Raw genomic sequence first — 26,638 nt, 5'->3', positions numbered from 1 at the left:
TTCATGCATGACATCATCGATTTCACGTCATATCCTGTGTGGGATCCATGTGCCTCAATATTTTCAGGTCACTGAATTACGTTTTAGATATAACACAGCCAAGGATCATTCAAAGGTAGATGCAAAGGCCAAAATTGGGTCTATTTGCATATTAAGACTCAGTCTAGATGTCCATCGGGTTTATTTCATCACAATATAATTATGGAATTATAATTACATCTATCCCACCTCTCAATCCATGAGAAATAAAGCTCTTGGCTTACTCAAGACATTTCTATATGCTTTGTTTTATTGAATCCTCTTAACAGCCCCCAAAATGAAAAATCATTATACCAAGGGAAAAAAAAATTTAACGTAGAGCCACTGTAGGATCTTGGGCCAAATATAGTATTAGGTTAGGATTCTGGAGACTGGGTACTTAAGATGCTGCCTATTACAAACTGAACCAGCATTCTAGAAGCAATGGCTCATTTGTCCCCAAGAACAGTAATTCCCAAGCAACATATGGGTCAGGAACTCCTGGTGGTTGTACTCCAAGGATGTTCCATGGTAAAGCTGTGGCATATCATCATTGGATCACCACCACCATCTGTCTTCAGGGTCATTAAAATCCCACTGAGACTTGATTCTCAAAAAGGACCCCTTCTCCTGTAATTTCTCCAACTCTGCTCTCACTATAGAGTACAAGTCTTTTTCGAGCCTGCAAAAAATAGAGAGATAGAAGGAGAAGAGATGATGATGGAATGGGATGATAAAATAGGGGTCCCATAGAAAAGCTACCTTTTGTTTACCCTCGTATTGTATATCTCTACCTCCAACTTCACCCAGAGAGATTGGGAAGGCTATCTGAAGGCACAAGAACCCCTCCAGAGAAAGACAAAACCACAAAAGAAAAAAGATGGGAAGTCCCCAGGAAAGATGATGAAATAAACATAGGACAGGGTAACTCAGCTCATCATCACTGTATATAAATCTGATTCCTCTCATCTGTATTATTAATATATGTTTAACAGACTTTTGACAAAGTCTTCACACGTTCTTCTTTGAGAAGAGGTTAGAGTCTGGTTACCCAGTAAGAAGTCCTCTCTACAACTTGAATCTCACACACACACACACACACACACACAATTAGCAAGGGGTGGCTTGTCCATCCATGGTGGTCACCATCCCAGAACTTTTAAAAATGCATGACTTAAAATTGTGCCCACCTAGAGGAGTGGGATAGTGAGGGTGGGAGGGAGGGAGACGCAAGAGGGAAGAGATATGGGAACATATGTCTATGTATAACTGATTCACTTTGTTATAAAGCAGAAACTAACACACCATTGTAAAGCAATTATACTCCAATAAAGATGTTTAAAAAAAATTGGTGCAGCCACTATGGAGAACAGTATGAAGGTTCTTTTAAAAAACTAAAGTTACCATCTGATCCTGCAATCCTACTCCTGGGCATATATCCAGAGAAAAATCTAATTCAAAAAGACACATGCACCCCTATGTTCATAGCAGCACTATTTACAATAACCAAGACATGGAAGCAACCTAAATGTCCATCAACAGATGAATGGATAAAGAAGATGTGGCACATATTACAATGGAATATTACTCAGCCATAAAAAAGAATGAAATAATGCATTTGCAGCAACATGGATGGACTTAGAGATTATCATATTAAGTGAAGTAAGTCAGACAAATATATCACTTATATGTGGAATCTTAAGAAAAAATATATATATATACACATATATGTGTGTATACACACTCACACACACAAATGAACTTGTATCTACAAAACAGAAATAGACCCACAGAGGTAGAAAATCAACTTTACAGTTACCAAACTGGTAGGGATAAATTAGGAGCTTGGGATTAACATATATACACTACTATATGTAAAATAAACAACAAGGACCTATTGTATAGCATAGAGAACTATACTAAATATTTTGTAATAACTTTTAAGGGAAAAGAATCTGAAAAAGAATAGATGTAGATACAGTAATGTAAAAGTGAATCACTGTGCTTTACACCTGAAACTAACACAACATTGTAAATCAACCGTACTTCAATTTTTTTAAATGTATGTCCTAGGCGTGAATTTAGTAATATAAAATCCTCAATGTACAGATTTTGACCAACTTCCCAAAGTAGGCAAGGTTCCTTGGTATCCAAGAGGATTTCTGCTAAAATGTGCTTAGTTTAATGTCTTTCTCAAAATAAATAAATAAATAAAACCACTGCTTACCTTTCTGATCTCATCTCCAGAATACTCAATCAGGTGGAGAGTAATGCTCTTCTTTCAACACCTCCAAGGGTAACACAAAGCTTGGTCCAACCTCAGAGCCTTTGCACATGCTACTGCAACTTCCTTAGAACGCACTATCCCTCATCTCCAGTCACTGTTCACGTTTGCCTCCTGACACATGGATTCCTCCCTCTCAGCCTCGTTGGGACTCAAGATCAATGACACCATCAGAGACGAGACTTCCCTTATTACCCTGATCACCCTTGTTTTCTATACCACAACCTGGAGTTTCCTTCACAGCATTAATGGCAACTAACACTGCTTTTATATGTCTCAGATTTGCCATCTCCCTAAGAGGAATCCACACCCCTGAGGACAAGGCTCATGACCATTTGTTTCCCACTGACTACATGGCGCATAGTCAGCCCTGAAAAGGAATTTGCTGAGTGAATGTCTGTTGAGTGAAACAGAGTAGGTACTAAAATGAGAAAATTGAGGGGACTCACTGCCAAAATACACAAACGTCTATAGGACCACGCCATCCAATAGGGTAGTCAGTAGCCACATGTGGCTATTTAAGTTAATTCAACCTAAATAAAGTTAAAAAGTCAGTTCCTCCATCACACGAAGCACGTTTCAAGTACCTGCACGTGGCTAGCGGCTACTCTATTGGACAAGGCAGATACAGACCACCTCCTTCGTTACCGAGAGTTTTGTTGGCCATCATCGCCCTAGGAAATTGAACACAGGATAACCTGCATGCTCACTTTAGAACATCATCCCATCCATCCCCATCTCGGCAGCTGCTTCCCCATGTCAGCAGGGATTACCCGAGTTTCCGTAGTTTGCACGTCGATTTTTTCAAGGACGTCCACAGCGTGTTGACTCCCTCTGGCCCCAGGTCATTCCCTAGAAGGTTCAGATTAGTCAGGCTTTTACTGCTTCCGAGAACTGAGGACAGAGGCCAGCAGCAATCAGGTGTCAGATTGCATTTCTCCAACCTAGGGGTGAGTGGGACAGAAGCGTGAAAGGTGGTCCCCCAAGACTGAGAAATTAGAAATAAGAAGTGATTCAAGATTTAGGGGGAATAGACTACTGAACCAGACTGGCTAACACACACCAGACACGTTTCCAAGTGCTGACACGTAACTCATTTAATCCATATACCAATCCTCTAAAAGGTAGAGGACATCTTAAACCCCATCTGACAGATGAGGAAACTGAAGTTTAGCCTGCCCAAACGTGAAAGAAACAATTTTAGTCTAAAGTGGATGAGTTCATTTAAAAGGCCCTGGAAGGGACTAAAATAGCATTACTACCCCTACACTACACTTCTTCCATCTTATTTCTAAATTTAACGATACAAAAATCTAAAAATATAGTTGGCTAGCTACTAGGAATACAAAAACAAAAGTGACAAAATGTATTACATCAGTTTAACACAGTGGAAATTTCCATCTAAGTCTATAAAGAAATGTGGTCTGTGGCTATTCATGCAAAATTTGATGTGCAAAGAGTAGAGAGAAGGGATGTGTTTCCATAGGTTGGAAGAGGTTGGGTAGATTCCAGGGGTGCTTCAGGATAAAGGTACCATTTGTTGGACAGGAAGAGCATGATGAGAAAAACACGGGCTCCAGTGTCAAACAGGTGTGCACCAACCTCTCAGGTCTAACACCCTGAGCAGGGCTTTTACCACTATATTATATATCATTGACCTTGATCATATTCCTTTAATAGTGTTCCTTCAGTCTTCTAGGCCAGTGTTTCTCAATCAGGAGTGATTTTTCCCCACAGAAATTTGGTGATGTCTTAAGACTGGGGAGGTGCTAATGGCATCTGGTGGGTAGAGGCCAGGGATGCAGCTCATCATCCTACAGTGCACAGGACAGCCTGCCACCACCAAGGATTACCCAGCCCAAAATATCAGTAGTGCTGAGATTGAGAAACCCTGGTCTAGATGGTAAAGATGGAACCCAGTGTACACAAATATGGGACCTGCAGGGAGGTGCTTTAAGGCTACAACACTGGAGAATGAGGCTGGATGGAAGTGAACCGAGTATCAGGAAAGAATTCATCCTTGAAGACAATGCAGTAACTTTTGGCAGATGTTTTACTGTTTTCTGCCTCTGGGGGGGAGAGCTTAGATAGACAGAGGGCTTAAAACCAGACCTCGGGCTTCCCTGGTGGCGCAGTGGTTGAGAGTCCACCTGCCGATGCAGGGGACATGGGTTCGTGCCCCGGTCTGGGAAGATCCCACATGCCGCGGAGTGGCTAGGCTCGTGAGCCATGGCCGCTGAGCCTGCGCGTCCGGAGCCTGTGCTCCGCAATGGGAGAGGCCACAACGGTGTGAGGCCCGTGTACCGCAAAAAAAAAAAAAAAAAAAAAAAAAAAAAAACCAGACCTCATTATTTTAAAAGCATAACTATGACCCTGATTGACTTGTATAAATCTTGTGGCTAAAGAATATTGATAAAGAATATTGCACCTGAAGATGCTTCTTGAAGGATAGAAATGTGGTGAAAAACAAATGGCCTCTGACTTATTTCAATTAGCATAATGCCCTCAAATTACATCCATGTCACAAATAGCAGGCTTTCCACAGATGAAGACAATTACTGTACGATATCACTTATATGTGGAATCTAAAAAAGCCAAACTCAAAGAAACAGAGTAGAATGGTGGTTTCCAGGGATGAGGGAAAGGTGGAAAGGGGGAGATATTGGTCCAAAGGTACAAACTTCCAGTTGTAAGATGAATAAATTCTGGGGATCAAATGTACAGCATGGTGACTATAGTTAATATACTGTTTTATATACTTGATAGTTATTAAGAGCATAAATCTTAAGTGTTCTCATGACCAAAAAGAAAGGGCAGCTCTGTGATGGGATGGAGGTGTTACCTAACGTAGGGTGGCCATCATTTTGCAATAGATAAATGTATCAAATCCGAAGGTTGTACACCTTAAACATACACAATGTTATGTATCCATTATATCTCAATAAAGCTGGAAGAAAAAGGAATTGGCTTTTGGACTAGGTCCCTGTCCCCATCTTAAATTAGCTAAATGAGCTCCTTGACTCAGTTTCCTCCTCAGTAAAATGGGTATAAAAGTAGCAACCTCCTCATGCCTCCATGCTGGAGTATGAAGTGATGATTGTAACGTGCTTCCCGTTTCCAAGCACACAGTAAGCATTCAAGCGATACCTGGCCCTACAGAATTTTTTCCTACATAGTCTTATCCCCTTTCCCTACACCTATCACTCGGTTCCAACCACATGTTATTAAATTTCCCTGCAAAATCCACCTCTGAGCCCTTGTATACGCTGTCACCCTTTGCCAAGAGCTTCACCCCATTCTTTTCAGGGGCAAGAACTCAAGTTTCAAGCCTCAAGGCCTAAGCTCCTCAGCACAGTTTTCCCCAAGCACCTAGGCAGTTTGTGAGAACAAGCAGCCATTGCCTATGTGAAAAATTGCTATCACGTGAGCCACGTTTCACCAAACGTCCTATTACTTGAGGCTAAGCCACCTTAGTTTGCTGAGCAAATGCATCACATTGTGGTTAAAAATCAGTCTTCCCCTTAGATAGGAAAGATTCACAGGGTAGAAAACATGTAACACTGTCCCCCCTCCCTGGGACCTACTCTCCAAAATGTACTGATTAAAAGAAATAATATTTACAATAGATCAAGGATGGGGCTAATAAGAGTAAACACTTTCTCTAAACTTGGAGCTTATTGTCAAGCAGAAGATATTCTTAAAAGGAGAACATGTCCATCATTTCCCACCTTCTTAACCAACCCCCCCGCCCCGCCAACAAGGAACCATTTATTGTTCCCTCCCCAGCCCAAGAGTAGAGACAGGGGACTTCCCACAAAAAGGAAAACATTGACTCTTGCTATAGATAGATAATAGATAAATAATGATAGGTAGGTAGGTAGATAGGGATTGTAACATATATCCATAGATAAGAGATGTATACATAGACGATAGAGAGACAGAGATAGATACAGATAGATGAGAGAGATGAGAGATTATAGAATAAATCTTTCAGGCAGAATGTAAACTATCGCTGACTCTAGTTAAAAGGTTAAGGGTAATTCTTTGTATCACTTTTGCACCTTTTCTGTAAATTCAATATATTACCAGAATAAAAAGTAACCAACAACAACAACAAAAAAGAAAAGTAGCGACTCACCCAAGCGTCTCCAGTGCACAACTTGGACGTTTCAGAATCTTGCACAGCTCTCTCACCCCATCATCCTGGACATTATTTTTCCCAACATCCAGAATTTTCACATTACGATTGTACTTGAGGGCGTGAGTAAGCTCCCGACAGCCCTCCACCGTGAAAGAACAATCTGACAAGCTGCAAAATAAAAAAACATACGAAAGAGGGAAAAGTAATCCTTGAATCCTTAGTCTCCGTATATTTCAGCCCACCTCACTTTCTTCTAAGGAAGAAAGATGCCAAAACCAGACTTCTTCTCCCAAGCCCTAGAAAGAGGAGGGTGCTGGTTAGGAGGTCTGAACGAACCCCTGGGTGATCTATTTACCTGTGAAAAGAAGAAAGTAGAAGGAACAGCCATGGAGCCCTCTCCCTCCCTCCCCAGGCCATCAACAGGCTTGTCTATGTGAAGGGCCTCTCTCTGGGACACTGACCACCAGAGCACCCAGACTCTTTTGCTAACAGAGAACACGTTTTTCCACCTTTGAGCTCAACATTTGAGCTGAAAACGACAGCAGGACTCTCACTTAAGGGCAGATCTAAATTCCTGAGAATGAATTATTATACCAAATAAGTTCAAGCTGAGTAATCCAGGTAAACACTTGGAGAGAGAAAGAGAGAATTAAAGGATGGGCAAGTGGAAAGGGAGAGACACAGAGATGAAAGAGAACAGAGACACAGAGAGAAACTAAGATACACAGAAGGGGAGGAGAGAGACATGAAATAACTAAAGAATGCCACCTTAAGTAGGAGGTGTACATAAGGCAAAAATCCTTAAGACATAAAAGGAAAAGTTTGGCTTCATGAAAAATGTCCACGTGGTTAAAACTCTCAAGAGCCAGGCCTAAGGGGACTGCCAGCAAGATAAACAACCTGTGTAAGTTATACCCCAAAGGTCTCCATTTCCCTACCGAAGAATGCCTACAAGTCAGTAGGAAAAGAAACCCAAAAACCCAATAGGAAAAAAATAGTCAAGTTTTATCAAAAGGTTTTTCATTTGGAAGTTTACACAAATGGTTTTCAACATTTGAAAGCTGCTCAAGTCCATTCTTATTCACAGGATGCAAATATACAAGGACTTTGAGTTTACCAAGGAAAGTATATGACCCTTGGGCCTGGACCCAAAATAAGCTTGGGGGTTTAGATGAAAGGAGATTGGCTGTGAATCAATACTTGTTGAAGTCGGGTAATGGAGTAGATTAAATACTACTCTGTCTACTTTTGCCTAAGTTTCAGTATTTCCATGGGAGAATAAAAATAGGTTGAGCCATCATTTTTCTACCTCTCAAACTGACAAAGATCAAGGAGGTTTGGTAACACTGTATGTGAAGGTGTGGATAACAGGTGCTCTTGGCTGGTGGCAGTGTAATATAGGGAAGGACAATGTGGCAGTGTGTGTGAATTTTGATTGTCAGGCTGAGGGAAGTAAGTCAGATGGAGAAAGACAAATATATGATATCGCTTATAGATGGAATCCTAAAAAATGGTATAAATCAACTTATTTACAAAACTGAAATAGTCACAGATGTGGAAAACAAACTTATGTTTACCGGGGGGAAAGGAGGGGAGGGATAAATTGGGAGATTGGGATTGACACACACACACTACTGTACATAACACAGATAACTAATGAGAACCTCCTGTATAGCACAGGGAACTCTGCTCAATACTCTGTAATGATCTATATGGGAAAAGAATCAAAAACGAGTGAATATATGTATAGCTGATTCACTTTGCTGTACACCTGAAACTAACACAACATTGTAAATTAACTGTGCTCCAATAAAATTTTTAAGAATGGCCCAACAAAAAAAAATAAATTAAAAATTTTTTGATTGCAGATACCCTTTGATCCAGCCATTCTATTTCTAGGAACTTACTCTATAAGTATATTTACATATGTCCAAATGATACAGGTACACAGATACACTGCATAACTTTTATAACTATTCCAAAAGATTGGAAACAACTAGGGTACTTCTTATATAAATAGAATACTCATTCAACAAATTACTACGTAGTCATAAAAAGGTTAACGTTGTTATGTATGGATGTGGAATAGTCTCAGATACGCTATTTGGGGTGGACATTTTCATGTTAATAAATGCTGAGTTTATAAAAATTTATATATGCACAAAGGCCTATGGAAGGATTACAAAAGTGACAAATATACAAAATCACTTCCATTATGACTGGCAAACTACGGAGACTTCTGACTTCTGTATCAGAAACGGAATAGCACATCGTATAGAAAAGAGCTAGCCTCGCATCCCTGACCCCTGTCCATAGAAAGCCCTGCTGGCAAGGCTAGCCTGGCCCCGGCTGCTATCTGGGAACGTGGATTTCAGGACGGTTCCCCCGATTCTCTGCTCAGAGTGACTCACTGTGCCTAAGCTGTGCAAGCAGCATGGTTAATGCTGAACACCTGCTTTCCCCGTGGAGGTCTAGACTCTTGATGTGTGCTGGGCAGAAGGTGTCCACATAAGCAGTGTCCAGCCAAAGTCTTGAGTGTCGAGTCTGTCATGGGCATCCCTGGTGGATGGCATTGCACGTGTATTGCCACATCTCTTTGCTGTGAGAAAGCAGTGTGTCCTGGGTGATTCCGCTGGGAGAGAATTCCTGGGAGCTTATACCTGGTTTCCTCTGGACCTCAACCCAGGCAACTTTTCCCCTCTGCTGATTTTGCTGTTTCCCTTCACAGAATAAATAATAAATCACAGCCGCGAATACAACTGTATGCTGAGTTCTTTGAGTCCTCGCAGTGAATCACCAAACCCGTGGGGTGGTCTTGGCAACCCTCAAGACCTCTGTGGTTGGTCTTTAACAGTCATGCCATCTTGTCCCCTCCAGGACCAATACCTACCCACATGCCCCCACCTCCAGCAAAACCAGCCCCTCTATGGACTGGCTACCACACCCAGGACGCAAACCCCATCTGGACCTCAGGTCAAGCCACATGACTCTCCTCTCAGCCACTAACCCAGAGGGAAGTGGATGAAACTTACTTCAGGTTCTGCAGGTTACAATCTGGATGACTCAGGGCCTCACACAGAAACTTCACTCCCTCATCTCCCAGGTTATTCTTCCGCAGATTCAGGTGTGTCAAGCTCTTATTCTGGAGGAGAGTGTCTGAGAAATATCTACAACTGGCTGCACCAAGCTGGCAGGACCAGAGCCTGTGGGGTCAGAACCGCAGAGACAGATGCTCAGGAGAAAAGCCCAAAGCGAGGCCCCTCCCTCCAGGTCACCCACGGGTCTCCCTAGACCCGAGTCCAGGACATGCCGGGTAGCTGTGCATACATAGCCTTTCTCGGTCCAGTTTTGTGCAATGCGCACACCAAGAATGTGCTAGTCAGTCATGATTGGGTTAAAAAAATAAAGGAATGATGGTCAAAGGATACAAAGTTTCAGTTACGGGAGATAACTAATTTCTGAAGATCTACTATACCGCCTAGACCATGCCTACAGCTAACAAAACTACACTGTATACTTAAAATCGTGTAAGAGCCTATGTTAAAAGTTACCACACACCAAAAACCGTAGTAATAAAGGAGGTGGGAAGAAACTTTGGGAGGTGATGGATATGTTCATGGCCTTGATGGTAGTGATGGTTTCACCAGTGTGTATTTATCCCCAAACTCACCAAACTGTATACATTAAGTATGTGCAGCTTCCTACGTGTTAAAAAAAAATAAAGTTTAATGTAAGAATTTCTTTTAATTTTTAAGTAAAAATGTTAAATAGAGGGAAAATATTTTAAGTAGCTTTGAGGCAGCTGAGGATGAACCCCAGGTGCTGGAGCCAGTCAGATGTGGGTTCAAAGGCCACTCAGCCGTTACCAAGTGTTGTTTGGTGAGCTGTGTTATTCCCTTCAGCCTCCACCTCCTCTGTTCTGAAGTGGGACTATGGTCTGTTATAGGAGCATGGGACAGTACTTGGCAAGGGTGCAGTACAGGTTACAGGAGATATGTAATAGAGATGTTATATATCAGATTACAGGTTTATTATAATAGTTATCTAACATTTATTTATATATTAGGTATTAGATTATGTAATTATATAATAGATCTATAGGTATTATATAGCAGACATAGGTAGCACATGTTATTATATAACATATTTATGACATAAATATTACATATAATAGTTATATAATATATAATAGGCTATATTATGTATCATCTTATTGTATATTATTAATATTAATATATATCATAGTAAATGTACTATATGAAAGTATATGGAAGAAGCCCCTGGTGGTCCAGTGCTTAGGACTTGGTGCTTTCACTGCTGTGGCCTGGGATTGATCCATGGTCAGGAAACTAAGATCCCGCAAGCCACAGGGCATGGCCAAAAACAATAAAATAACAAAGTATATGGCATAAATTATTATTATGAATATACATCATAGTAAATGTAATATATTAAAGTATATGGTGTAAGCATAATTATTATTTTATTATATATTATTAGCATAACAATTGAACATGTATAATATTAGTTCTTATTATATATGTATTAATGGCCTATTAACATTCTGGTTCTTTGAGGCTTAGGGATAGGCGAGTACCAATCACTGGTTTCTTTGCTCAGACTCCATGGCCTTTCACCATAATCACCACCTTGGATGCACCTAAGGACCTTGGGCTTTTCCAGTCTTTCATACTCACCTGAATGATATCCAACCCCAGGAAAACTCAACTTTCCATCTATTCCACACCTGCCCCCGAGAAGCAGAGTGTAGCTAAAGAACAAAATATCTCTGTAATCAGCTTGGCATCCACCACTGCATGTGGACTCTCATCCCTACCCAACGACCCCCTTGAGTCCTACAGTCCTATATACACCTGCTCTGGTAATATCTCTGCATGGTTAATTCACAGGCATTCCACTCTATGTCCCAATCCAAACTCCTCAGACCCAAGTCAGTCTTCACCATGTCATAAAATGGCACCACCCTTCACCCAGCAGCCTAAGCCCATCACCTGGAGGTGTTCTTGCTTCCTCTCCCTCCTAAACCACCCCTAACCCATCAGGAAGTTCCCATGGCTCTATCATCAAATATACCCTGAGGTCCTACACCTCATCCAAGCCAGCTCTCTCTTATCCTCTTGCCTGGGGTATAGGCACTTGCTTCTTCTCAAACTTTTGCCACTCATTATAGTCCATCCTTCAAGAACAGCCTGGATGATCTTTCAGAGTATCTCACTGTCAAACCTCCAAAAAAAGCACAAAATCCTATGCTGCCTGGGCGTATTCAGGCATCTTGCTGCCTCTCCAGCTTCATCTTCTCCCGTTATCCCCTCTCTCACGGGACTCCGGCCATACTAGTTTCCTTGTACAACACCTCCAAGCTCATTCGAATCTCAGAACCTTTGCCCTCCTATCCCTTCTCTCTGCTTGTGGCTTCCTCCCCGACTTTCTTCAAGTCTCTGCTTCAAGTGCCACCTCCTCAGGTAGGTTGGTGGGAGAAGACCTTAGGAGAAACCAATCTCACCACTGTATCTCGTCTACTCATTCCACTTTTTGTTTTTTCATATCTGAACTATTGCTGTTGTTTGTATCTCACTCCTAAAACTGCATCCTGCACACACCCAAAAAGCTTGTCTATCTTAACCACCCCCAACCTTGGCGCCAGCTCTGTATCTGGAGATAGGAGCTTAGAGATCAGTTGACTAAAGCATCATCATTTCCTGGGGTCCTGGGACTTCCCTGGTGGTCCAGTGGCTAGGACTCTACGCTTCCAATGCAGGGTGTCTGGGTTCCATCCCTGGTCAGGGAACTAGATCCCACATGCTGCAACTAAAAGATCCCACATGCCGCAACTAAAGATCAATTAAAAGATCCCACATGAGACACAGGACCCAGCTCCCAAGGGCACCAGCGTGGCCTGCTGTTGGCAGCCCGATCCACCACGCTTGGCACCCACCCGCCCCCGAGGTGGCGTCCAAGCCCCAGGGAAGATGATGTCCTGAATCCCCTCCAGAGCTATGGTGTTGGTGTTTGGAATGCTTTATCTTGCATATTATTCATACAAAGCTGTGAAGACAAAAAACATGAAAGAATATGGAGGAAGAATATTGAAACATTCAACTCACAAAGCAAGAAGAATATCAGAATTAAAGGAATCTGTAAAGAAAGTAGGATGAATAAAGCAATAAAAAAACAGAAATAAAAATAAAACCAAAACCAAGAGAATTACAATATCTAAGAGTTGTTCCCTTCAATGAGCCTAGTAAGATAAACACTTGAAATAGCTTAAGGTAGGGAGAAGAGTAGAAAAAGGATTGACAAAACAAACAAATGGTTTAAGCAAGCAATGCTAAGCTTAAGTGACAGAAAATTAAGATTATATAATGGAGGTCTTTAAATGAATGCATAACATAGTTCTTTCTAAAATTTTAGAATAAATTTTTTTTGGACCTAGAGAGTGTCATACAGAGTGAAGTAAGTCAGAAAGAGAAAAACAAATATCATATATTAACACGTATATGTAGATCTAGAAAAATGGTATAGATGACCTTAACTGCCAAGCAGAAATAGAGAGACAGATGTAAAAAACAAACGTATGGATATGAAGGGGGAAGGGGTGGAGTGGGAGGAACTGGGAGACTGGGATTGACACCTATACACTATTGATACTATGTATAAAATAGACAACTGATGGGAACGTACTGTATAACACAGGGAACTCTACTTAATGCACTGTGGTGACCTAAGTGGAGGGGATATATGTCTATGTATGGCCGATTCATTTTGCTGTGCAGTAGAAGCTAACACAACGTTGTAAAGCAACTATACCCCAATAAAAATTAATTAAAAGAAAAAAAAGGATCCCACATGCCACAACTAAAGATCCCGCACGCTGCAGTGAAGATCCCACATGCTGCAACTAAGACCTGGCACAGCCAAATAAATAAATAAATATTTTTAAAAAATTTCCTGGGGTCCCTGTTAGAATTGAATTTCTTGTCACAATCTCCAGAGACTGATTCAACAAATTTGGGGATGCTACTCAGAATCTATGTTTAGAGCAATGACTAGCACATTGAGTAAATGCTCCATGAATGTTAGTTTTCAACGACATAACTGGATCCCGAATGAAGGAGCCACTGTCTTCTTCAATGCCTAACCCCACGGAGGGTCATTTCCAGACACCGAATGAGGAGGAACTTACACCAGTCTCTCTAAGACACACTCGGGGTGAGTCAGGGAAGCACACAGCAGCCTCACATCATCATCCTGGAGCTGATTAATTCCCAGGCACAGTCGAGTCATTCCCTGGGTGCTGATGAGAAGCAAGGCCAGGTCCTGACAGTGGGCCGCCAACAGGTTGCATTTCTCCAGGCTGTGGGAGATGAAGATGCAAGGTGAGCCACAGCTATGCCCGGTTTCCTATCTCCTTCTCAAACTCTCAGTCCCTTGGGCCTTTGGGTCCTTTGGGACCCAAAATCATGGAAAAGTTAAACTAGATAAGGAACATAATTTTCATGGAGGAGAATAATGTGGGTAAAGGTAAGATTTCTCATTCTCATTCCTACTGACCTTTAGGGCAGATCATTCTTGATTGTATGGGGCCCTCCAGTACACTGTAGGATACTGATCACACCTGGTCAATGCCAGGAGCACTAGATTACCCACTAGATGCCAGGAGCACCCTCCCCCTTCCCAACACCGAAAAACAAGCGTGTGTCCAGACACTGCCTAATGTTCCCAGTGGGGACAAAACTGGCCCTCGCTGAAAACTGCTGTGTTTAGAGGAGGCTGGCAGAAGCCTAAGGAAGTTATACAAAAGAAGCTGATGGTCAAGATGCCCAAGATCAAGGTGAAGGCAAAGCTGGCTGAGATGGAGCCCTAAGGAGAATGGTGAGAAGGATGAAGATGACAAGACTGTGTCAGTGGGATGGGGGATCAACAGGGGGATCCCCAAGGCTCCCAAAACACAGTCCCACTGCCAACCCCACACTGCCACCCAAACTTGCAAAGGAAGTATTTTTGAAAAAGCAGGAGGACTTACGACAGCTCCTTCAGGGGGCACTTGGACATCCCAGTGGGCCCCTGCAGTCTTTTCAGCTCAACATTAGAGAGATCATTGTCCCCCAGGCTGAGGAATTTCAGACTTGAGTTCTTGCTGAGTTCCATAAACAGCTGATGACAAACCGTAGGGGTGAGGCCACACGATTCCAACCTATCGAAGAGGCCCCAGGATAGGCAGTTACTCCTGGGAAGAGTGGTCTTTGTTTAGAGACCCCCTTGCTCCATGAACAAGAGCTGATTTCTCCCTGTTTCTCATCCCTTCAAAGACCAGACGGCTACGCCCTTTCAAGTCAGTGCTACTCAAAGTGTGGTCCACAGTCCGGCATCACCTCAGAGTCTATTAGAAATGCTAATTATCAGGCCCCTCAATAGACCTGCTGGATCCTGGGGGTGGATTCCAGGAATCTGTGTTTTAACATGCCCCCTTGAGTGATTCTGATATACGTTAAAATTTGAGAACAACTGCTCTACACCCATGCATTTTTTTCCTCTTTGCTAGTCTTTCTCTGTATTCTTTTTCTGCAGTGTTGACTCCTGTCCTCCCAATGAATCATCAAACCAATGTGTGATCTTGGGGACAGATCTGGAAGAGCCAAGACTTACCACAGATGCTTGAGGTTGAAGGCTGAGTGCCTCAAAGTTCTAAAAATCATCTTGGACACAGTAATTCCTAGGTTGTTAGAGCTCAGATCCAGGTGGGTCAGCTTGTGGTTACCATGAAGCACGATGACAAGCTCCTTCAGAATCTTCACAGGAGACACCGACTTGCACCTGAGGAAGAGAGGCAGTGAGAAAGTTTTGGAGAGAAGCCTGCTTCCCCATCTTTCCTTTCTAACACACACGTACACAACCTCAAGGATGATGTACAAGACATAAGAGGAGGGGCTTCCCTGGTGGCGCAGTGGTTAAGAATCCACCTGCCAATGCAGAGGACACGGGTTTGAGCTCTGGTCCAGGAAGATACCACATGCCGCGGAGCAACTAAGCCCGTGCGCCACAACTACTGAGCCTGTGCTCTAGAGCCCGTGCTCTGAAACAAGAGAAGTCACCGCAATGAGAATCCTACGCACCGCAACAAAGAATAGCCCCTGCTCGCCACAACTAGAGAAAGCCCACGTGCAGCAACGAAGACCCAAAGCGGCCAAAAATAAATTTAATTAATTAATTATTTTAAAAAAACATAAGAGGAGTCCAAAAATTGATTTGAGTCGTGGTACTAAAATGTTGAAAAGGCAATCTCAAATATGATCACTAAGCTCAGTTGGATGTATGAAGTCAGGAATCCATCCTCTCCCCACTCCTCCTCAGATCTAATGTAAGATGTCCTGGGGCTGCCGACCCTCTTCTAGGGAGGTGACCACCCATCCCACACCAACCCAGAGAGGACTGGTGAGAACAACTCTCTCGTTTTGTTCTTGAACTTGTTTCTCCTTATCTTGAGAACTAAGTTATAGAATGAAAATAGAAGGAAAAAAAGAAAGAAAGGAAAAGGACATCAAAGGCTGTTTAAGCCTGCCACCCGTGTATTTGATCCGGTTCACTCAACACACAGAACTGTGAGGACAAACATCATTGTCAACTCTTCTGCTCTTAAATCGTTGAATCAGTGCCTGCATCTGATTTTTAGACCTTGAGGCATGACCTTGAGAAAGGTGGAGGGAGAGTAGGATAGAGTTAGCTGTCCTGCACTCCAGACCATCTGACCAAATTCCATCTCAAATTCCACTCTAAGTACTACTTGCTGTGTCCTTTATCAGTTAATTTCTTCCCTGGCTTCTCCCTCAAGGTCGACTTCCACCTGCTAATTCTTCCCCATCTTTGAGCCAGATTTGAGAATCTGTCATTTCTCCTTGCAGCATGCTATAGGACCACTAAGTTTCAATCCCAAATTATGCTTCATATCCAATGTATAGACCTTTACTCAAATATCTTTCAGGTAGATAGGGAAGGCAGAGGGGGCCTCCCCTATCTAAAAGTGCAAAGCTTCCTTCTTTTACACGCTTTCTGAGTTGCTGAACTGATTTCCTTCTGCTTTGGGAGATGTCACCATCTCATATACCATCCTGATTATTTAAGTTTGTTTCTCCAACTCAGTGTAGGCTCCATGAAGGCAAGAATTACCTGTTCTGTTCACTGCTATAACCTCAGGACAGATAACAGATGCTCAATAAATACCTATTGAATGAATAAATGCTGTACCACAAATGACTCACCTTTCCTTAAGACACAGAGCACGTCTCATGGACTCCACATACCTTTAGCTCTTCTCAAACACTTTGCCCCTACCATGCCCTAGAAATTTTCTATTCCTTCATATTTGGCTCAAAAAGCAGTCCACCTTAAACGTCTTAAGGAAAAAGGAATTTGTCTACATGTATCTCTAGTGCAAGATAGATTGCCCTTTTTTAGTTAAAATTATGAGATGAATTATTTTTTTTGAATCATCACTTTTAGTTTCACAATGGTACCCTAAATATTCCATCTTCTATGTTTTGTGGGTATTTCCTCTCAGAAAATCACACTATACAACTTTCTGTAGAGGTGATGCCAGAACCCCCCATCTGAGTTGCCGTTGTGATACCTAAACTATTAAAGGTTCAGCTTCAAATAAACCAAGCAGAAATAAATGATGCCATTTACAAGGGAATGTCATATACTAGTTGAATTCTAACGCCATATTCATGACAATAATTGAGTTGTTAATGGCTCTAAAACAATGTGCTCTAGAATGGTCAAATCCCTTCTGATCAACTTGCCACCTACTGCCGCAGCAGATGGCCATTTTTTAGAATTTCAATCTACTTTGCCTAAGTAGCAGCTTCATGAATGTAAGTCCCTTTATTTTATTCTCCTGTGCACCTAGCTTACTTTCTGGCCAATAGATAACTCACGGCTGTCATCAAAAAAAAAAAAAAAAAGAGTGGGTTATTCTCCTATTGTTTTCTTCAAACCGTGAGAGTCTCACACTTACGTCAGTTTTTGGAGTTTGCATCTTGGATTTCTCAGCTTATAACAGAGTTCCTTCATAGATGAAGTATTAAGCTTGCTGTTACTCAGGTCCAGCTCTCTCATGTTCCCGTTGCAAAACACAGAGCAAATATCCTCCCACTGATCGTTCCTGAAATCGACAACCCCTGTCCTTTGTGAGGGAGAGAGAGAAGGCTGACGAGAGTAAATGAAACTCAACCAACACGCAGAATATGATCTACAGGGGGCAAGAAAAGACCTTAACAAAAGAGACTCACTGGAGTTCTGAATATGAAAATGTGTAACCAAAAAAGCATAGTTTGCACAACACCAGATGTTTCATTCCCACAATCCTTAACCATTCTTTTTGGAGGAAAGCAACCACATAAGTGAGGCGGACCACAGGTATAATCCTTAAGAGTTCAGACTTAAAGTTAAATAGACTTAAGACAGATTCAGAGCTCTGACTCCTAGGATTTAATCTCTGTGCTCCAATTTTCTATCTCCAAAATGTGCCTAGTAAAATTTACTCTCCTAGGACTTTGTGATGATTAAAGAAGATTCATGCAAATATTTAGATCTTAGAGTTATTAGAATTCTAATTATTTAGAATTTCCCTGATGCAGTACGCTCTCAATGTTAAGGATAAAAGAGCAATACAGTCAGAAATCAATTTTTCTTTATCTCAGATGAGATGAGGGAAGTAAAACAAAGAATATATTCTGAAAGCACCTGGAGGATATAAAGTTCTACTCCATAAGTCCAGAACTGTAACTGGTTAAAGTAGTTGTTTCCAACCTTAAGTGTACTTGTGTGTGTGTGTGTGTGTGTGTGTTGTGAAAGCCTGTGCTTTCATGTGTTTAACACCCCCAGTTAATACTGATATACAGAGTTTAAAACCACTGAGGAGAAAAAGCAGTAAGAAGCTGTGCTGTAGAAAAGTAGGACATAACCCAACATCAGAAGATCTGTTATGAACTTTAGGGAAGGTCTTAAACTTCCTTAAGTCTTAGGGTGATCATGCATAAAGTGAGGACTGATGTTGTCTGTGCATTAATTCTCATAATAAATGGGATGACCCTTAGAAAATCACTTATAGTAAGGGCACTTACTCACATGACCCAACAGTGAATGCTACCTAAATCAAGTCCCCTATTTAAGTTTTAGGGATTCCAATATAGGACAAATGATAGTCTATATGTATTGGACATTAATTACCCCAGACCCCCAAACCAAGTATCTTACTAATATTCCAATGTGGGCGAACACAAAGAAATTAGTCTACTCAAAACCTTAACTTGTTCAATCCAAATTGGACTGGTGCTTCTTATAGATTTGAGGGTTAAACAGGAAAGGATTTGAGAACATGAACAGCAGCTCCTGTCTCAAGATAAGAATTTAGAAAACATTCCCGGGACCTGAAATAAGTAGCAGAACAGTCAGGTTTCCTTATCTTCCAGCTCAGAAGCCAGAAGTGTCAGTGATGGGATAAGGTCTTAGGAGAAGAATCAAAAGTAGCTCAAGTATTTTTAAGATTCTTCTTCCAGGAGGACAAAGGGACAAACTCATCAGAACAAGCTTTAAGATTTTGTTGACACCACCGGTCCCACCCTGGCTCCAGTGTATGCTCAAAGGAGAGGCATACAGCATTTTATTTAAGGTCTGGAGCTCTGAAAGGGAGCTGGGCTGCTTAATAGTCACATTGACTAAGAAAACTGTGCTTTTATTCTGCAGTTTTCTCATCTCTGAATAATCATAAGAGATCCCCCTCCATTGTGTTATGGGCATCATTTTGACACAAGTAGGTGTTATAGTACAATGCCTGGCATACACACCTTCAACAGGCAGTGCGTGAGATAGAAAATCTACCTCTAAGTAGATGAGTTGAGTACCCAGGGAATCCTCCATGACACCTAAAGGAAAATGTTCTCACAGACTGGAGCTGATCTAGAATGTCTGGTCAATCATAACCACTGATAACACAACCACAGACCCCCAGTTTTTCATGGAAGAACGTGGGAAGAGCCTGTGAAGATGAGAGAAACTTGGGGAAGGGACGGTTTTGCGTTACTCACTCCAGAGTTTCCAAGGCAGAAGTCAATTTCAGCTCAAGGATGGGACCGCTGACAGAGAGCCTCAGCTTACGTAACTTTTGACAGTGCTTTAGGCAAAAGGAAGAAACCTGGAGGTGCTGATACCCATGGATGTCGAGATCAGCTTCAAGGAGGTGATTCAAAATCTGCCTTATAAAGTTTTCATCCTGAGTCTCACATAAGCACTGGAAGAAATGCAGGAATCCGAAGTGCACTGAGAGAGCATCATACTTCTCCAACCCTTCTGCCCAATCCAATAATTCGTCCATTACCCTGGGAGACATTTCACAGTGTAAGGTATCTTCTAGCTCTCTTGCTAGGTCTGTATTTAAAAGACCAAAGAAAAAAAGAGCCATCTGATGCCAATAGAAGTTTGTGTTAGCAAAGGCATCACTCAGGAACACCCTCATCTCTTGATGCTTTGGGGGACCACCAAGGGATCCTCTTGTTCCCCAGAGCACATAAAACATGGCCCCAAAAAATGCCTGGAAACCTTGGTGAGCGAAAGAAATGCACTCTTCACAGTCACTGACCTTTCGAAGAATATTCAACCTCAAGAGAGAATCAATAAAAGAGGCTTCCAGATGCCCATGTTCCATGACCTCTTTTGCAAACGTGAAGTTGGAGAACCACATCCCCGCTGCAGCCAGAGAGCACAAGGCTCTCCACTGTTCTGGCAAGCTCTGATCTGACAAGCTCACTTCTGCCGTGGCAAACAAGCTGCAGAAAAAATAGGCATAGATGCTGCTGGTGGTCTGTGTGGCCAGCCGGAAAGAAGGATTACTTGTCGTCTGCCGCATCTGCCACTTCAGGCTGGAACACACAGTCCAGCACACCAGGGGGGCACAGCAGGAATCAAAAAGAGTTTCCCTTTTTCTTAACCAATTCAAGACTTTATTAGCTTTGTCTAGGTCACCAAAGAACTTGATGAAATACTCCTCCCGGTCTCCCTCTGTGAACCCTGAGACGCCAACAAAGCATGGATTCACTAACAAATTTTTAAGATCTTGATTACCATAGTCTCTGGTCGTTATCAGTAAGGTAGCTGCGGGAACCAACTCCTTCTTCAACAAGTGGAGTAGGATTCTGGCCACTGGGAGCTGCTGGTACCAGTCTGTACAGGGCGGGCTTTCGTACAAGTTGGAAGACAGAGTCATTTCTTCAAAGCCATCGATGACAAACAGGAGCCTCTCGGGATGACTCCTGAACTCTTCGATGGGGACCTGAGAGTCAGGCCAGTCCCAGGAAAGCAGGTCAGCAAAGGTGGTGTTCACAATCTCTCCCACTTGATGGCAGCTGATGTAGAAAACATAGGAGAACTGGTGCTGACAGAGTATGCCCTCTGCCCAGTGTAGCATGACCTTCATTGCCAGGGTGGTCTTCCCAACACCCGCCAGGCCCTCCAGTACTATTGTTGGTGGCTGGGCTCCAGTCCTGCTCAGATGCAGAAGTCTCCTCAGCTCTCTGTGCTCCTGCTCCACCGTGTTGTGGAGATATATATGGTCATCAGGCCAACGAGTGTTGTCCCACAGGACCAGTATTTTCATCCTCATCTTCTCTCTGTATCTTCTTCTGTGAGCTAAAACAGAAGGGAGGCAAAAGAGACGGCCAAAGGCACATGAAAGGCTACTCCACATTGTTAATTATCAGAGAAGTGCAAATCAAAACTACAATGAGGTATCACCTCACGCCAGAATGGCCATCATCAAAAAATCTATAGGGCTTCCCTGGTGGCGCAGTGGTTGAGAGTCCGCCTGCCGATGCAGGGGACACAGGTTCGTGCCCCGGTCAGGGAGGATCCCACATGCCGCGGAGCGGCTGGGCCCATGAGCCATGGCCGCTGAGCCTGCGCGTCCGGAGCCTGTGCTCCACAACGGGAGAGGCCACAACAGTGAGAGGCCCGCGTACCGCAAAAAAAAAAAAAAAAAAAAGCTATAAATCTATAAAATCTATAAATAATAAATGCTGGAGAGGGTGTGGAGAAAAGGGAACCCTCCTACACTGTTGGTGGGAGTGTCAATTGGTGCAGCCACTATGGAGAACAGTATGGAGGTTCCTTAAAAAACTCAAAATAGAGCTACCATATGCCCATTCCTGGGCATATATCTGAAGAAAACCATAATCTGAAGAGATACATGCACCCCAATGTTCACTGCAGCATTATTTACGATAGCCAAGACATGGAAGCAACCTAAATGCCCATCAACAGAGGAATGGATATATATATGTGAATCACTGTGCTGGATACCTGAAACTAACACAACATTGTACATCAACTATACCTCAATTTAAAAAGAAAAAAGAAAGTGGAATTCCAGATTAAATGGAGTCCCAGGATGGCAGCTACGTGGCAACCGATATGGAATGGAGAAGGATATGGGGCTTCTGGAAACTGTCTAGAAATGACAAGGGAGCCGACTGATTCTTTGATATGTTTGATGGTGTTATGCTTCCCAAAGAATTTTGGGATGATGTAATGGTAGCTGCATAGAAAGTTAAACCAAAACAAAGCAATGATTACCTCAAACAAAAATAGAAAATGGGGGCTTCTCTGGTGGTGCAGTGGTTAAGAATCTGCCTGCCAATGCAGGGGACACGGGTTCAAGCCCTGGTCCAGGAAGATCCCACATGCCACAGAGCAACTAAGCCCATGAGCCACAACTATTTAGCCTGTGATCTAGCGCCCAAGTGCCACAACTACTGAGTCCACACATCACAACTACAGAAGCCCGCGTGCCTAGAGCCTGTGCTCCGGGACAAGAGAAGCCACTGCAATGAGAAGCCCGCACGCCGCAATAAAGAGTAGCCCCCGCTCACCGCAACTAGACAGAGCCCACGAACAGCAATGAAGACCCAACGCAGCCAAAAATAAATAAGTAAACTAAATAATTTTTTTAAAAAAAATAGAAAATGGTTCCCCCAAAAAGTCATGTGTAGTGGGCTCAACAGTGACCCCCCAAAAGATATATCCACATCTGAATCCGCAGAACCTTATGTGACAAAAGATGTGATTAAGGTCCTTGAGAGGAGAAGCTTACCCTGGATTGCGCCCAATGCAGTCAGATGTATTTCCATAAAAGATAGGCAGAGAGAATTCTGAGACAAAAGAGGAGGCCACGTGACCACAGAGGTGGGAATTGAAGTGATGCTCCCACAAGCCCAGGAATGCCAGCAGCCACAGGAAGCTCGAAAGACGAAGAACCGATTCTCTCCCCAAGCTCCTGGAGGAAGCACAGCCCTGCTGACCCCTTGGTTTTGGACATTTTCTCTCCAGCACTTAGAAAATAAAAATAAACTTCTATTGTTTAAGCACCCCGTCTGCGTTAGTGTATTACAGCAGCCCTAGAAAATGAATACAGCATGTAATCCTGATTAATTACATGGCTCAGCATTGACTTATATCCACATGACACTCAATGCCTGTTCCTCCAAATCATACTTTTATTGGAGGATAAATGAGAAGAGGTACTTACCTGCCATGATGAGTCAGCAGATAATTGATTGAAAACCTAAGAAATGGCAGTATATGTTAATCACTTATGAACATAGAAATAAATAGCCAAAGTGGCAGCCAAGAGAGGCTGTGGTTGATTCCACAGAACAGAAGTCCAGGGCTGGGCAAAGGATCAATGCTTTTCATTGCAAGTTTTGCATTTTGTGATTCTTTTTGGATTATACACAAGTACAGCATGTATTTCTTTGATGCAACTTAACTCGTTCCATCACAGTAGGTATTAGTTTGTCCATGTGAAAAATCTCCATAGGGCCACCAATACAAAAAAATACAGCTATGCAGCATTACTCACAATAGCCAAAATATGGAACTTAAGTGTCCATCAACAGATGAATGGATAAGGAAGATGTGGTACATATACACAATGGATTATTACTCAGCCATAAAAAGAAAGAAATTTTGCCACTGTAGCAACATGGATGGACTTGGAGGGTATTATGCTCAGTGAAGTAAGTCAGACAGAGAAAGACAAATACTACACAATATCACTTATATGTGGTATCTAAAAAATGCAAAAAACTAGAGATAGTAACAAAAAAGCAGCAGACTCACAGATATAGAGAACAAACTAGTGGTTGCCAGTGGTGAAAGGGAAGCAGGGAGGGGCAGTAGAGAGGGTGGGGGACTGGGGTGTACAAACTATTGTGGTGCAAATAGGCTACAAGGATGTAGTGTACAACACGGGAAATATAGCCAATAGTTTGTAATAACTGTAAATAGAGTGCAACCTTTAAAAATTGTGTAAAAAATAAAAAAATACATATACCTATTAATGCAACACAAAGACCAGAAACAGACACTGGTATCTCAGACCTTGGAGGGGACCCAGAGGAAATGTCCAGTTTATGGTAACCTATTCCTCAGTAGGCAGCACTGGAAGAACAGATGGGCAAGTTTCTGGCAGACTATACATTGAAGACAGTTTCAAAGGAGGTGGCCAATGTGGAGCCCATAAAATGAATGTTCCATCAAGCAATTTGTCTGTAATCATCACAAAGTAGTAGCCAAACCTGTTTCTTCTTCCAGCATCTCTGGGTCTTCTTGGTTTGGATCTTGGGGTTCCCATACCTGCGCCATCTCTGAAATAAAACAATGATGATGGGGTAGTGAGATTTCCCCTGGCTGAAAAAAAAAAGTTAATAATGATGGATGGTCTTAGTAGAACCAACCATTTCTCTGACAGACTTGGAATTGAAGAGACTGAAAATCGTTATCTTCAAGCCTCATCAACCCAACTACTTTGGAAACATGCTACTTTGCAAAGACCACAGCACACATTAAAAGCACATCCCTGCCTGGTGGCCTTGGATCCAGCCAGTCTCCTGTCTGGAAGGCTCTCCCCCCAACCCCAATATCCACTTGGCTCATTCCCTCCCCTTTGAGTCTCTGCTCAAATCTTAGTGCCTCAGTAGTGCCTGATGATCCCGATTAACTCTGCACCTGATTCCTGCAGCACATACCTTAGGCAGACCCCACCCGCCCTCCCCTCCACTCTCCACTGCATTTGTCACCTTCTAGCACACCCTATAACGTACTTATTCATCACGTCCATTACCCGTCGCCCCACACTGGAGGAGGAGACCGGTAGCCAACCTGTGTTTGTTCACTGATGTACCCCAAGTGTGCACAGCAATGCCAGCACACAGAAGCCACTCTAATATCTTGGAAATAAAATGCCATGGAAGAAAAGCACTGAGAAATGGTCTAACCCCAGCTCCCTGATGTGTTTCACGTAACTACTCAGAAAGTCCTATTCTCAAAAACGAAAGGACCCCTTCCATGTCTCCCCATGCACCATATGATCCAGCAATCCCACTCCTGGGCATATATCTGGAGAAAACCATATTCCAAAAAGATACATGCACCCCAATGTTCATTGCAGCACTATTTACAACAGCCAGGACATGGAAGCAACCTAAGTGTCCATCAAGAGAGGAATAAAGAAGATGTGGTACATATGAACAATGGAATATTACTCAGCCATAAAAAAGAATGAACTAATACCACCTGCAGCAACATGGATGCAACTAGAGATTACCATGCTAAGTAAAGGAAATCAAATGGAGAAAGACAAATATCATATATCACTCATATGTGGAATCTAATGTTTTTTAAAATGGTACAAATGAACTTATCCACACAACAGAAACAGACTTACAGTTATCAAAAACAAACTTATGGTTACCAAAAGAGGGAACACTGGGGAGGAGGGATAAATTGAGGAGTTTTGGATTGACATACACACAAGATAGATAACCAACAAGGACCTACTGTATAGCACAGGAAAATCTACTCACTATTCTATGATAACCTATGTGGGAAAATTAACTAAAAAAGAATGAATATATGTATATGTATAACTGAATCGCTTTGCTATACGCATGAAACATTGTAAATCAACTATACTCCAATAACATTAAAATTAAAAAAAAATCAGAAAGTACAAAAAAAAGAGCTGGACTGTTCCAAATGAACAGCCTGGAATTTAAATCTAATTTCTTAAAAAAAAAAAAGCCCTGTTCTCACTTCCCTTTGGCCATCTATGGAAGCCTGTTGAACTAAACATTCACCCCTTCTCCCAAATCTGATGCACTAGTCTTGGTGGGGTGGAGGGTGTGTACAGTGAGATGGTAAAGACCCTCCCACGTCTGATATGGCCTGTCTGGCATCATCCTCCGTGATGAGGTAGGATCTGGAAACCACCAGGGAAGGTGATACTGTTAAGAGAAAAACTGTCCCAAAGATGAACAAATGATTGAGAATCTACACTGCACCCAATGCCTTATAAGTTTTCACCCTAGAAACTCAGTTAGGTGCAGCTAGCTCTGTTTTCAATAAGAGAGAATGGGGCCCAGTGGTACATAATTTGTCCTGGGTTACAGTTGGTGACGTGGAACCAGCCTTTGAATCCAGCTGTTGTTAAAACCTGAACTCTTAAACCCATAGTCCCTAAAAGACAGCACACTTGTGCCTACAAACATGTGCATTCACAGACTCACTCACAAATCCCTCTGCCACAGCACCACTCAAGCACAGAAACTCTCACTATGCCATGTTTCCTAGAAGATGGAGCTGATGGGGGCATCAGTTACCCTGACCTGTCCTCTGGTCCCTTTATATCATCTCCCACATTGCTGTGGGATGGGTGTGGTCTAGGGCTTCCTCCTGCTTAGGAGGTATCTTCTGCAGGCCCCACCCCTTTAGAAGGCCAGGTGGGAACCAGGTAAGGACTGGGGAAAAGGGGCTCCTGTGATACAGCTTCAAGCAGGGCACTGACATTGTCAATTAGGACCAGTGGCCAGGAGGGAAGTTCTTCCTTTAATGCCATGCTCCCCTGTGCCAATGTCTCTCTCCGGGATTGCCAAATGGGATTTAAGGATTCTAGATCCCATTCCAAGCTCTCTGCTCAACATCTGCCTATTCCAAGGGACTTATGATGGGGAGAGGGGACGAGAGGAAGACGGAACTGAAGATGCAGGGAAACTGAGTCCCCATCCCCTCGTCCTGCCCAGAAGATGCTCGAAGCCTGAATTTCTGTGACTCAGAACCTCCAATGC

At 42.7% G+C, this 26,638-nt stretch overlaps 2 protein-coding genes across 2 annotated transcripts; both read right to left on the bottom strand.

Annotated features, from left to right (window-relative positions):
* Positions 1 to 576: 576 nt before the first annotated feature.
* On the bottom strand, positions 577 to 17,579 carry LOC308605828 (NACHT, LRR and PYD domains-containing protein 13-like; the record flags this gene model as incomplete). Its single annotated transcript, XM_081216095.1, has 7 exons — positions 577 to 700; positions 3,076 to 3,246; positions 6,441 to 6,611; positions 9,476 to 9,646; positions 13,648 to 13,818; positions 15,111 to 15,278; positions 17,479 to 17,579. 7 exons carry the CDS (start codon positions 17,577 to 17,579, stop codon positions 577 to 579), a joined length of 1,077 nt encoding a protein of 358 aa, XP_081072221.1.
* A 1,966-nt stretch (positions 17,580 to 19,545) lies between these two features.
* On the bottom strand, positions 19,546 to 24,158 carry NLRP13 (NLR family pyrin domain containing 13; the record flags this gene model as incomplete). Its single annotated transcript, XM_081216094.1, has 2 exons — positions 19,546 to 21,146; positions 24,092 to 24,158. The coding sequence occupies 2 exons, from the start codon at positions 24,156 to 24,158 to the stop codon at positions 19,546 to 19,548; spliced, it is 1,668 nt and encodes a 555-aa protein (XP_081072220.1).
* Between the last annotated feature and the right edge of the window lie 2,480 nt (positions 24,159 to 26,638).

This window comes from Mesoplodon bidens (genome assembly GCF_964165515.1).
Source record: "Mesoplodon bidens genome assembly, chromosome: 18".
Lineage (NCBI taxonomy): Eukaryota > Metazoa > Chordata > Mammalia > Artiodactyla > Ziphiidae > Mesoplodon > Mesoplodon bidens.
Note: the sequence above shows the minus strand (reverse complement) of the source record. Positions and strands in the feature narration are given on the sequence as shown.